Raw genomic sequence first — 14,372 nt, forward strand, 5'->3', positions numbered from 1 at the left:
ATGCAGCTGTCCATCTCATCTTGCAAACATTATTATGATTAAAATAAGATAGGAACAGCATACAATACCGTTTTGAAAGGAATGCTTTTCAAGTACACAATTGGATAATAGTAGAAAATATTCCAAAATCTCAAGATAAAACAAAAATAGCCTTAATAGCACAGCCTTCTATCTGATTTTGATTCTAACTGATCCATACAGTGGAACCCGAAGTAACGGATACTAAAAACTAGTCCCAACTTAAAATCACAATTACTGAAAACATGGCGCTGGGGTGTTGTCCCTACTTTCAGCTGGGGGGGGCACATGTTAGACCTGACACTGGTCTTTTGTGACCCCAGATGTTTTGGAGCATTGACAGGGGAAGGGAAGAACTTTGCAGAACCAGAGGTGGGGGGTAGTATAGGGAATGCCCCCACTTCAGAGACAGCCACCAGGTATAAACTGTGGACCTCCTGAGCCACTCTTCAATACACTCCTGAACCTGTGTAAGACTCCAGAAGGACATCCTTGTTCCCCAGAGGACTGCCCTCCTCATAGAGCTTTTCTGGATCCCCAGAGGATTGTCCTGCTGCTAACAAAGGATTGCCCTGCTGCTAGAAGCCTGCTTGGACTGCCAGACGACTGTCCTGCTGCTTGAGGCCTGCCTTGCTGAAGGAGAACAAGACCATCTCCTTGTGCCCAGGAAAATCTGAGTGACTCAAGGTTTGGTTGGCTGACCTCCTGTTCTAAGCTACATGGACACAACAGGCTTCAGAAGCTTGCTTGCAACTGCCCTGCTGCAATTTGAACTGCCTGGACTTGTAACTGGACTCCTAGGAGCCCTTCTGGCCTCTGTTAGAGTGAGTCCCTAATCCCTGAGAGGTGCCTACCCAGGTCCTGGACCCTTGGCTGGCATCAGAGTGCACTCTTCAAGAAAAGGAGAACCCCTGCAGTTTTGGGCTCTTCGCAACCATGAACAGGCCCATTTTGCACTGAGACTGCCAACCATGGCGGCCTCTAGCGCAAACCTTAGGTGAACCCGACTCTTTGTGCTACAGCAACAGACAGGGACGACCAGCAATGTGAGATCTGCATTTCTGGCTACAGCGATGACAACCTGTAATGACCCCCAAAGCAAAGCAATATGCTACTGCATCTTAACACTACAGCGATGACCCTCTGCGATACCCCATCAGCTCTTCATGCTACAGCGACGACCACCCATGATGCTGTCCCTGCTCTTTGCGGCCTCCTCTACAGCGAACTGGACTCTACACACGGGACTTTGAGAAGGTAGTGGGACTAACCGGGTCCCTGTATCTGGCTTGCGCTCCATTGCATCAACCTGAACTTGTGACTTACACCTGGTCTAACACTACCAGATGACCGTGAGTGGCACTTAATGCTTTTAGATGCTATACTTACCTGAAACTTTGAAATTCAGTATCTCCATTTATTTATTTAAATGTATCCTATTTTTTAATAAATTGTTGTGGATTTTTCTTTTGTTGTGTTTTCACTTTATTACTGGCTGTGTGCTGTTTAAATACTTTACATTTTGCCTTACGTTAAGCCTGATTGCTTTTGTGTCCAGCTACCTGAGGGTTAAGCACAGGTTAATTTATTTACTTTTTGTGGTTCATCCTGACGAGGTTTGCGGGTCTTTTCAGGGTGAACCACACCCTGGGCCTTGCATCTTATCCTGTGGAGGGTTAAGAATACTATGAGTTGGATGGGTAACTTGGGGGCTGTCTAAAGTTGCGTGTCTCCTCCCCAGTACCAATCCTTTAATACTTCGCCTGGGGCATAGCTCCCCCACACTAAGTAGTGTCTATGGCAATAAATCTATACATGCCGCACCCTTTCTTACTTTGGATATCTAAATCTGCACTACTAGGAAATCTTGAAAACGCTTGACTTGAGTCTGACACACTATCCAAGCTGAAGAAGGTTGTAGGATAGCGGGGGGATTAGCAGAGCAGAGGCATTGATCCATCAGCACATCATTTTTTTTAAACACCATTAAGTCAAAGACGTAGCCCTGCTGCTGAGCCAGTGGTTTAAGAATTTTTTGTAAATTAGGTTGACACATACTAATGAGGTTTGATCTTTTAAGTAATTAAAAGTTCATGAGAAGATTGGAGTAATAGTGCTAAGTGCTTTCTGCAGCCTCTGTAAGCCAAGAGAATTTAGGTGCAGACCCTGGAACACAAAGCATACCGTACTTTCATACATTCTGGCAGAACACTGTGCGCCATTTTTGAGTCAAAACAACCAAGAATGAAGACCAGCGAGGTTCTACGCTGGGGATCGTAATGACAATCTGCATTCTTTTGAGTAAAGTTGCACGTACTCCTTATTAATACCAAATAATGGCTTGAGGCATATAAAATACAAATTTGAATCAGAACTGACAATGGGTGGTGAGAGGGGTGCACGTAAATGTACTTTATATAAAGAGTCCACACAATGTATTTTCCACAGCCTTAACAGCTCATCGAGCTACATACCACAACAGGTCCTCTATGTTTCAGCAAATCATTTTTCAAAGTTTTCCAACACATTACATATCATCACTATAGGAAAAGCCAAACATGTTGGTCTTGGCATAATTGTTTATTACAATCAGGTCCACCGCAAAAATGCTAGCGCATATTCCACTCAAGTATGGATTTGCCATACATGTTATATATTCCACCGTCTGCTGTAGATTTTACAGATTTGAACAAAAAATTGATTCGAGCTCGAACAGTTCAAAAGTTGTAAAAAAAAACATAATGTGCCATATCTAGTGTAGCACAATGGCAGGCAATTTGCATAGGTAAATTAGTCACTTTTTAGTTGATGACAAGCCGCATTCAGATAATTAATTGAATTAAACGTTTTCCCAGAAAATATTAATGTCTCAAATTGATGAACTAGGGGATGGCTTTTGTTTGCAGCATTAGAACACTCTGATGCATTTACATCTATTTCTAGCAGGGCAGAAACAATAATTACTTTTCTGTTATGAAAAGGTTTGGCATCATTGTTATGGGCCTGGTCCCATTGCTGGGATCAGGCCTGATTCATCGCTGGCCCTGGCCTCGAGCAGGAGTAACTTGGCCTGGTTCATGATCATCTTTGACCTGGCACCAGTGATTATACATCACAGGCCTGGCTTGTGGACACATCTAGCAGGCTCGTATATTGATCAGCTTACTTGAATAAACCCCAGAGAAGGCGGGTAACTTGGGCAGAACAGTGATGTTTTTACAGAACCCTGGCATATTTGAACACACAGTGATATTGTTACTGTCTCAGAATAATATTTGATCAGCATCCTGATATAGGGTCTAGTGTAAGAGGGGAGGCTTTTGCACAAAATTGTTAATGTAGCCGGATGGTATCTGAAGTTCTGGCAGAGCAGATGTAGAAGGCATTACATCTCCTGGCACTAAAGAATTAATGAGGGCATGCTTCCAATGCCATTAACATCCCATTTGAGTTTTTTTTTTGTCTATGTTCAACGCTAGCTTTCTTTAATATGGTGGAGATGTGCTCTTTTTAAGAGTGCCGTCTTCTCTCCAGGGACAGAGCTTGGTCACTGAGATTGGGGGGTGTGAGCTTCAGATTTTCCAACAATTACGCTAGCGCATGAAATACTGTATACGACAAGCAAAGCACATGAGAGGGGCTAACGGGGCAGTTGAAAGGGATTGGCAGGGGAACTAAGTGAGACAAAATACAATAGTTTGTGAAATAAATAACATTTTTGAAGACTTTAAACACGGAGGGAGAAAATGTGTTTTTTTTTTTCAGTGTTTATGTACAAAATTCCTTGTGAAATCTGTCAGACACCTTGCCATACCTGACTGAGAGCACCTGTACTCAACTATTTATCAGAAAACACGTTTGTTAGGGGGTGTAACACCCCAAACACCACCTCTGAAGCTATGCACCTGCGTCTCTCTCTTGCTCGTTCTCTGTCTCTTAATCACACACACACACACACTCTCTCTCTTTTTTTTCTCTCTCTCCTAACTCTCTTTACATTCACGATATGGACAACTCCAGCGGTGTGCCACAGACCGTATTGTATACAGTACTCCACGGGGTTAGACCTTGCCACTGATTAGATGGCTTTCTAGTCAATCTCGGTTCCCTGCCTTTTAGGTTGAGCATGGGAGCACACAAACACTGCTTTTCTGACATGTTGGTATGTATATGGGCTGTTAACCATGCCCACCTCACGCCCATCAGTACCACGTGTTCATGGGCTTGCCCCTCAAAATCCTTTGACATTGGTAAATGGTTTATGTTTGTCCCTCCTTGGAGAGGTTTAGTTATCGCTTTGGCCATCGCCCCTGTTACACGGTTAATTGCACTTTTGCTGATAAGTTTACTTGCAAGTGAACTTCTTTCTCCTTTTGTGTGTCTCTTCACACTGGTAGTAATGGCGGCCGTAGCGCTGTGAATCGGCTTGCTTATGTGAAACTGTTTTACTTTTCATTGTCAGTTTATGTGGCAAGAAAAGTCCGGTTAGAAGTTTACAACGCTAATCCTCCCTATTCTGTGTTTATTCCTGTCCTGGAGCATAGTTTGTATGCTCTTGCTTTTCACTGGCTAGGGTGCAGTTGAATAGTAGCCTTGGTGATGCCCTGAATGTGTTTTTTACCCTACCTCTTCATTTCCACCCTCCCTCTGATGCTCCTTTGTGACAAGCCAGGCATGGGAGCCTTGTAGGTACCCTGGATGTTGCTGCATTGCATATTCCAGTGCTCCCCTCTATGGTGGTAGAAATAATTGGCTTTGCGAGTGATGGAAGCTTTTAAATTTTGCCAGTACTGGTAAAGTCAATATCATTTACTGTCCATATTAAAAGTACAGACAACAATGAAAACATTGTTTTCATGTAATCAACATGCCCTAAATTGCCACGTCATAGCAGCTCTCATGACATTGCAACAATATGTTGTTGCCCATCTTGAAAGAACAGAAACCAATGGTTTCAATGTTTTTTAGACTTTTAACATGGTTGGTCGGGCATTGGCAAAGCTGATTGCATCACTTGGTCAACATTGCCAAAGCGCGACTGATTCACTTTGCTAAAGCTTGTTTTAGTTTTCGCCAATGCTTGGTTGATTGTTAAGTAAAATCAGCAAACAGCCTGGACTGCACTTAGCTTGATGTTTTTGTGCTGTTAACAACTTGTCTTCTATTCACCTACATCTCATGCTCACGTGATACATCACACTCTTTTTCAGTACCTCACGAAGCAGCTGGAGATGTTGCGGCAGATGAATGAGCAGCAAGCAAAGGTGTACGAGCAGCTGGACCTCACCATGCGGGACCAGGAAATGGCCAACCGGAAGCTTGTAGCAGAGAGCAAGGCTGCCCAACAGAAGATCCACGGGTATAGTCAGCTGCATTGTTCAAGTTGCAAATCTAAAGGATGCATGGAGGGCTGTGGTTGCGAAGGTGATACCGCATAATAGCTGTAGAATATTGAAGGTCAAGCACTGAAGAGCTGCGAGTAGAACAATTTTACAATTTACCATCTGAATAACCAGATCAGTTGATTCCCCAAACAAGCTAGACACAAGAGCAATAAGGACCTCAAATCAGAACATGCTCTGTGGAGCCCACAACAGCACATACCACAGGGGTTCTAAAGAGTTCTAGATTAGGACATAATGGGATCCTAGATCAAAACACCTATTACAAAGCCTCAGATGGAGACTTTAGGCCAGTCCCCCTCTGGAAATAACGGGAGCCCCAGGTCAGACTATTCAGAGAGCTCAGGATCAGTACAATGAGGGACGGCAGATCAGGACATCCCGCAAGTACCTCATGTCAGGGCATTAAGGTAGTTCCTTCAGTTTCCACAGCAAGCTGAGGGTGCCAGAGCTGAGCTCACAGTTTATTTGATGGGTGGTAATTGAGAGATGGGAGGCCAAACAGGATTCCAAGGGACCTAGCCTTTGACTAATATTAGAGAATAAGTAAATTGAAAGGAAATACTTCGGTTGTTGGAAGATGTTTTTTTCTAAACATATTAGAATACATTCTGTTTTGATGTCATCCAAGCAATCTCAGCTGACTGCATTGTCAACTGGACTAGACATGGATATCATAGTGGGCAATGTAGATGTTTAAAAGAAGCAGTAAGAGAATTAACTTTTGGGACGCAGTGCAGGTTAGCACAAGGGCAATGGATTCAAAAGGTCCAAGTACAATTCTGCGGGTTCAGCTTGTCGGGAGAGATTCGACCCAAGCCAGTACTGTCACAGAACGGCCTATTGACCTTTTCAGAGCTTGTAGGACTATAGTATGGTTTAGAGAGGCCATAAAATGTCAAAAGCCACCAAGGAGTAATAGTAGCATCTTCACCCAGACTGGAGATTATTAAGCAAGTTACTGTGCCTTAAGCGCTGCAGAAGAGTGGTATGTTACATTGACTGCAAGGTCTAAGTTGTTGATGTCTGTGAAGTCTAGGCTTTTCCAAAACATGGATTATCTCCTTCTTTAGCTGTTTAACTATAGAACCAGTAGCAAGCAGGTTATTTACAACATGTATGATTTGCAAGTTAAGGGGTAACATGGTAGACATTTAGCAATGTTGATACACTAGTTGAAAACATGAGTATTTTAAATTCCACCCACCAGTTAATTAATTTTAGTGCTGGAGTATAGTTGGAAGATGGAGAGCCAGAACTGAGTCGTCATTGGTAATGGTGAAGTGTGGTTGTAAAGAATTCAAGGAGTTTGTTACATATCTTTCCTGCTTTAGTGACGGTGACTGTCATAGTGCGAAGGATAGAGATCTCTGGGATGGAACCAAACAGGTTTCAGGATGAATTAAGGAAAGGAATCATGTTTCAGGCAATGAAAGAAGCTTTCACTAGGATTAGTATGGGCTTTGTCCTGAGGCCCCTCAATCAGAATGTTCAGTCTTAACTTCGGAGGCCCTTCCACTATGCAGCTACATGTACTGTTCGTTGTCAGGGCTTGCTGCAGGCTGCAAACAACACACACACACACCAGTTCAGCTGTTTACATTTCACTTTCTATTTGTAATGTCAGGAAGGCATAATTTCAGCAACTTGCCCACCCGATTCGGTGACGTAACACAAACAACAAGTAGAACATAAAGAAACCCATGACATAATTATTTAAAAAACTGTGGTTAGCTTTGTAGTTCCTTCTTACACCTGTTATGCCATACATGCCATCACACAACACAATATCACACACTTGCCAGATTCAAATGACATGTTACAGAAATAGTGGAATGTTGAATAAAAGAGCCAGTCAGATGCATGTGTGTTGGCAGAATGGTGCAAATACACAAATGTGTTTGTCTGTCATTTTCCCAGCTGACCACTACTCCTAACATACTCCCAACATCACAGGTCCTTCTGTCATTTTGACATTTTTCATCAGGTTTAGAATGATATGTATAAGCCATCAGGTTTAGAATAATAAGTAGAAGCCATCACTCTGGTTGTATGTTATTCCACAGAAAAACGGTTTTATTGAATACCATTACTGAGAATTTTTTCAGAATAAATGGCATTTACCATTTCATAGAAACCGATTCATAAAATGTATTTTTTTTAATTGACTTCTGCATACTTATTTTTTAAGGTGTATTTGAAATAGTTGCAGGTCTTAGTTTCAGAATTTTTTTTTCCAAGGTATTTATTTAAGTCCTTTACATCAGAAGGACTTTATTTCCGATTCATAATAATTCGCTGAACCCCAACACACTTTTCTTTTTTTTAATTATTTTTTAAATATTTTTTATTTGTATTTTGTATTTTTGTCAAACATAACATAGCACTCAACTGTGCTTCCATAACAACAATTGTATTGGAGTGGCATTGTATCAGTTTAATGTTTACAATGGTATAACATAATTTTATTAAGTCTTGGCTTTCAGTCACGCATCAGGAAGTGTAGTGTATTCAGCGGTCTTTTAGTGTGCATTATTGGGACTGTATCATAAGGTTCCCCGTTGTCATTTTCCCCTAAATCTACGCCATAATATTTTCTCCAAGGACCACCTACTTTGTAAAACATCTATGGCCGCGTCCCTTTTGCCCACCATTAGGCCCAGATAGCTAAAGAGAAGTTTAGGGTGTGGTATGTCTACTTCAGTTGGTATTCCCAGGAGGACATACCTGAGATCTGCAGGAATTTCCTCCCCCAGCACTACCCCCAATTCATTCAGGAATCTAGACCAGTATTACTGTATGTTCGGGCAGTCCCAGAGAGTGTGGTGAAATGATCCCCTTTCCGCTCCACATTGTAAACAATTGGGAGATGCTGCTCTCCCGAATTTATGCAGGCTAATCCTGTCGTACCACAACCTGTGTAAGATCTTCAAATGTACCAACAGTAACCTGGATTTAATCACCACCTTCCTCGGGTGCATCAAAGCTGCCACCCACTCTGTTTCATCAAGATCTCCTATCTCCCCTTCCCATCTTACTCTCGGTTTTTTTTAGTGAGTCGGGCATATTATAATTATTAATTGCTTTATAAGTCCAGGAGACCACTTCCCCTCTATTTCTCACTGAAGTAGTCTCCCCTCCAGTAGTGCATATTCAAGGATTTCTATTGTGTCCAATCTCTCCACCTTCCAGGCGTGCCGAAGCTGTATATATTTCTAGTCTTGTGTTTTGTTAAGCTGGTATTCCCGCTTCAGAGTACTTCCTCCAACAGATCTCCCAGTTTGGAAATGCCTATCATGTCCCATGCCCCAAACTCTTTTAACTTCCCAATTTCTCTGAGGCGTGTTCCCTTTCATTTGTGGGTTTCTCTTGTTAGTCTTGTATCCCATCCCATTCACTTCCCCGCCCTTTGCCATGTGTCTGTGTTGCTGTCAATAACTTTCTTGACTCCTTCCCTCCGTATAGATAATGTAGATGCGATTTAGACTGGAATTGGCTCCTCTCCAGTACATATGTGGGGATCTCCAGGTGCATACCCCCAGTCTTTAATCACCATCATATGGGCTGCCCAGAAGTATGCCCGTATGTCTGGGACGGCAATTCCCCCTTTATATTGGTTACACTGTAGTGTCTGCAGTGCTACTTGTGACTGCCCCCCTTTCCACAATAGTTTCCTGGCTTCAACCTCTACTCTAGTGAAGATTCTTCCAGGACCTTGCGGTATCTGTTTTGCAGGATGCTCAGTAATTTTGGCAGGGTCATCATCTTGACCATAGCTGCTCTCTCTAGCAGCGTCAGCGGTAGGGTTCTCCACCGCTCTACGTGTCCGTGGAATTCCATCAAGATCCTCCAAATATTTTGGGCAAGGCTGCATTCCCTGTCTGTGGTCACATAAATTCCCAGGTATTTGAACCCCTCCCTGTCTACACGTAGGTTGCCTGGAATATTTAGCTGCTCTAGTCCTCTTAACACCAGCTACAGGCTTGATGTGTCCAAATTTATTGTATAACTTGTGTGAGCTCCGTATTGCTCAGAAATTCTAAACACTCCTAGCAGGGTCTCACTGCGGTGAGTGACATAAAGGAGGATGTCATCAAAGTATAATGAAATCCTGTTGTACGCCTTCTCTTTCTTCCTTAGACGGAAGCCTGTTATATCCCGGTGAGTCCGGACGATGCAGGCCAAGAGCTCCTCCAGCGTGAAGGCAAACAGCAAATGAGACAAGGGACATCCCTGTCACGTTCCTCGCCCAATGGGGAACTCTGCTGTTGTTTCCCCATTCACCCTGACTGTAGCCACTAGGTTTTTGTGCAATAACGCTACCCAGGCCAGAAACTTAGATCCAAACTCGAATTTCTTCAGGGAAAGTGTGATGAAGGGCCAATCTAGGGACAACAACATATGTGGGTCATCTCGCAGACGTGCAGTTTCCAGCAAATTAAGGCGTCTGCGGAGGCTGAATCTGGTTGATGTCTTTGGCATAAAGCCTGATTGGTCCTTATGGATCGGTGGGTTATGACTGTTATCAATCAAGTGGTGATTATCGAAATCCAGATTTTTGTCTCTACGTTGCGGAGGGAGATTGGTTGATATGAACTGCACTCTGTGTGAGGTTTCCCTGACTTCTGGACTACTGCTGTGTGGCTCTACGAAGGTCTGGTGGAAGGGTTCCCTTGTCGCTTGCCTCTGTAGACATTTTGAGTAAGTTTGAGCCTAGGATGTTGGTATTTCTCTTTTTAAAAAAAAGCTACTGGAATGCCATTGGGGCTGGGTGTTTTGCCCGGTTTTAGTTTCCCAATCGCCGTTATTATTTCTAACAGGGCTATTTCTTCCTCTAAAATTTCACTGTCCTATGGTGTTAGGAGTGGAACTGTTTCCTGCTCAAAGGTATTCCTCTATTTGGGCAGTGTCCGCCAATGGACGCGCCCCATAAAACTGCCCATAATATCTGGTAAACTTGTTGGCTATCTCCTGGTCTGTATCATACCTTTCATTGTTGCCTCCCTTTATTCTATGTATCCAGCATGCCTCCACCTCTCTCGTCCCCAACCAAGCCAGTAACCTTCCCGCCTTATCTCCCGCCTCGTAGAGATGGTCTTGTGTCACTAAAATCTGGATTTTCATTTTGCTATGTGTTAGTGATTGGTATTCCTTGTGGAGGATCGCTATCTTCTGTAGAATGATAGGGTCCGTTTTGTGCCCTGGGTTTCCCTTTTAATTCCACTAGATGTTGTTCCAGGGACTCCATTTCTCGTATCTCTTTTTACTTCTTATGGGGTATAATGACCACATTGATAACGTTTCCAGCTGTTATATGGAGGGAGGAGTCTGTTTCTAGCAGTTTCTCTGTGATTCTGTCTAGTGTTTGTCATTGCAGCCTCAGAGAATCAGTGTTACATCTATCCTTCCCCACATCCCCATAACTGTCACATATGTCCCGTTGGGGTCTGCCCAGGATTTCTCCATCTTAAATGGGGTTGTTTTCCTTATGAAAATGCCAACTCCCCAGGATCATGTGTTGAATCCAGCGTTGGCCAACGTTATGTATGCCCCTCTACCTAAGAATCTAAACTGGGTGCCCCACAGGTGGATCTCTTGCAGGATGACCATGTCTGGCTAATGTCTCCTAATGTATGTGACTGCACGTCCTCACTTTACTTTGTTGCCTTGTCCATTGATGTTCCAAGTCATTATGGAGCAACTTTGTCTGTTATGTATCATGTCTTTTCCTGTCTGCCTTTTGTGGCCTTATCTGGCTACCTCTTATGGATGTCGCCATTTCTGTTCCCTTGTTTGGTCAGGCGGCACCACTTGGAGGTCTAACCCCCACCCCCCCAGGGCCTGGTGCGCCCCTTCGATGATAAAGCAGGGGGAGAAATTATCTTGAGGGATAACTCTGCAACCACTCGCCCAAGAACCGCAACATATTAGGGCCCTAGACTCCCTCTGGAAATCCCACAAACCATAGGTTATTTCTCCTGGAGAGATTTTCAGCATCCTCCAACTGCCAAATAACATCTTTGGTGGTGTCCCGGGCCTCTGTCACCTCATTTTGTAGATTGCGGACCTTATCTTCCAAATCGGATATTATGGTCTCTGTCAGGGTGACACTGTCTGCCACGTTGTGGAGGTCTTGGTACAGCAGGGAGACTTCAGAGAGCACCTCACCCACTCTCTCCTCCAAGGCTTCCCGGGAGGACTGGATCACCAGGAGAAGGTTTGCATTTTCGGCCATAGGCGGCAGAGTTTCATATGCTGGGGAGGGGGTCATGTCTTCTGTGTAGTCATCCATCTTCCTCTGGTGGGGGGCCTGGGCTCCTTATCTTTGGTCATTGTTCCAGTTCTATATGGCGTATTCTCCTGCTCCATGACCCCTTTGCCACAGGGCAGTGTTTAGACTACGGTAGGGTAGGTCTTATCACCACTGCCCACTTTATCTTGTGGGAGTCCGGAAGGGGTTTCAGCCAGTGTTGTGATCAATCCTCTCTCGCCTCCTAGTTGACCTCCACTATGTGTCTCAGATATTAGCAAGTTTCCCAGTCACCAGGTCTCCACCATTCACTGAACTCCAGTTTGCAGTCAGTATGGGCTGTTACCCTGTAGCCAGTAGTTACACACCTTCACTTGTTCAGGCAGGCCTCGCCAGCTCCATCACCATTGACGTTGCATCGCCAGGTTTTCCCCCAGCCTGATTTCAGGTCCTAATTCAGCCCTTCATGCAGTGTGCATCCCAGTGTTCACCCAGGCCTCTTCTCTCTCATGGCCCCCCACTCCATAAATACTGATGAACTATCCACCAGGGCTAACCTCTCTCTCTGTTCAGCCGTCTAGTGCACAGGCCCTGGCGCCGTCAAACGTCACAACATTGGCCGTGTCACCGCTCCTTCTTGGGCGGCCTCTGTCTGGTGTACTTCACCCCCCTGCTGCTTCTTTGCTCTCGTAGGCCTGCTGGCCGGGCAGCATTTCCACCTGATGGCCCGTCTCATGCCTGTGGCTCAGTTTTGCCTATAGCCCAAGTATCTTTCCATATTGTGGCCCCTGGATGTGTGTTCACGAACTGCGAGCACTCCTGCACTGTTGCCTTAGGAAGGACCCCAAGGTCTGTCTGGACCCCTCGCTCTTGTAGCAATGCAATCTTTTTCAGCAGCCAAGTAATGCCAGGGGACGAGTAGGCCCCTTCAGGGCACCCTTTTGCCAGAGGGTGGTATCTCTCCTATGGCCGTCCTATCCGGGTTCCGTTTATTTGCCCCTCCTGCACCAGCACTGTGACCTGGATTTCCCTCAGGGACGGGTGGGCACCCCGCTGCGCAGCTCTGCCAGCGAGTTCAGCTGTGGTCACCTGGCTAGGTTTCCAATGAACAGTTGGGTTTCCCTCATTGTCGATCCCTCAGGGTCCACCACACGAGGAGAGGAGTGCAGGAAACGGGCACCACTCGGGTCCTGGTCTCTCTTACCAGGTAGGATGCACTGAGAGGGTTGTCATGCTGCCGCTCCCAGGCTGCCATGTGGCCTAGGCTCTGCCACCCATCTGTTTTCTCTGGACACCTGGTCTGATCAGTGTGGGACTCAGCAATCACCTCTGTTTCCCATGGGTGAGCCTCCATCAGCAGGGGGAGGCGTCGGGCACACAGCAGGCAGCCCGGTTGCGTCCTGGGACGGGATCCCTCACCTCTGGGGCGATCTCGCCAATGATCCCGGGATGCTCCCAACCTTGCAGGCTCAGCCCTCCGCGCTGGTGCTAGGGCTGGCGCCTGCTTACACCTGAACACTAGTGCACCCGATATCAGCTGTTCGACTGCAACCCTGGGTTCAAGTGCAGTATCCCACGCCTGGTGTTCCAGTCGGGCCTCTCTCCTTGAGGCCTGGCCCAGACCCTGGCTTGTCTGCCTTGTGACAGCGTCCCCTTGTATGGACCATGACCAGCTATATTTCGCAGCAGCTCCTGTTATCTGGTGACATGGGCCTGTTAATGTCTTGTGCGATCCTGGGGAACGTTCCGACTCAGTCGCCATCCTGGCCATTCCCCCAACCCTCACCACTCTTAAACACCGTCCATCTCTGCTCCTAAAAGTTCCTAAAAGGCATGAACTACACCCATCACTGATCCCTAAATTCCACCAATTCCTGAACTCTAAAAGTCTTTTTTTAACCTTAAACTTCACCCATCCCTGAACCCTGAAAAGCTCTCACCTCAACCCTTCACCCATCTTTGACCCTCACCTCTACCCCATCCCTGAAGTCTTAAAGCCCTTTCTACGCCTAAATTCTATGATTCTCTTAACATAAAACCTTCTCACTCATCCTAAACTCGACCCATTCCTGAACCCTAAAAACCTTTTTATGTCTAAACCCTACCCATCCCTGGTCCCTTAAAATCCTGCACTATCCCTAAACTCCACTTATCCCTGAACCCTAAAAACACCCTCACCATCCCCAAAAACCAACCATTCACGATCCGTAAAACCCTTCACCTCCCCTAAACTCCCCATCACTGAACCCTAAAAATCCTTTCAACATATAAACTTAGCCTATTCCTTAACCCTTAAAACCCTACACCACCCTAAACTCCACCCATTCCCGAACACTAAAAACTCTTCACCATCCCAAAACTCTACCTATCACTGAACCTTTAAAACGCCCACCCGCCCTAAACTCCACTCATCCGTAAAACCTAAAAAACTCAATACCTCCACAAGCCACTCATTCCTGAACCCTAAAAACTCCTTACCACCTTAAACTCCACCCATACCTGATCCTTAAATAACCCTTGCCACCCGTAAACTCCAAAAATCCCTGAACCCTAAAAACCACCTAAGGGAGGGATTTTGGATGCTTTTGTTAAAATTAACTTTCCTTAAAATTGTTTCCTTTAATTTTTGAGTCATACGTATTTCGTTAAAATTGGTTTTCCATGAGTTGGTTTCCTCCAATGTGGTTTCTCAGTTTTCGTTT

General features: G+C 45.1%; 1 protein-coding gene across 1 annotated transcript in view; it reads left to right on the forward strand.

Annotated features, from left to right (window-relative positions):
* The window catches only part of CDR2L (cerebellar degeneration related protein 2 like), a 113,359-nt gene that overhangs the window by 58,350 nt on the left and 40,637 nt on the right, over positions 1-14,372 (forward strand). Inside the window, exon 3 of the mRNA XM_069200106.1 lies at positions 5,229-5,377. Coding sequence (XP_069056207.1) covers positions 5,229-5,377 — 149 coding nt within the window. The remainder of the gene's footprint in view (positions 1-5,228; positions 5,378-14,372) is intronic.

Source organism: Pleurodeles waltl, chromosome 7 (assembly GCF_031143425.1).
Source record: "Pleurodeles waltl isolate 20211129_DDA chromosome 7, aPleWal1.hap1.20221129, whole genome shotgun sequence".
In the NCBI taxonomy this organism is placed as follows: Eukaryota; Metazoa; Chordata; class Amphibia; order Caudata; family Salamandridae; genus Pleurodeles; species Pleurodeles waltl.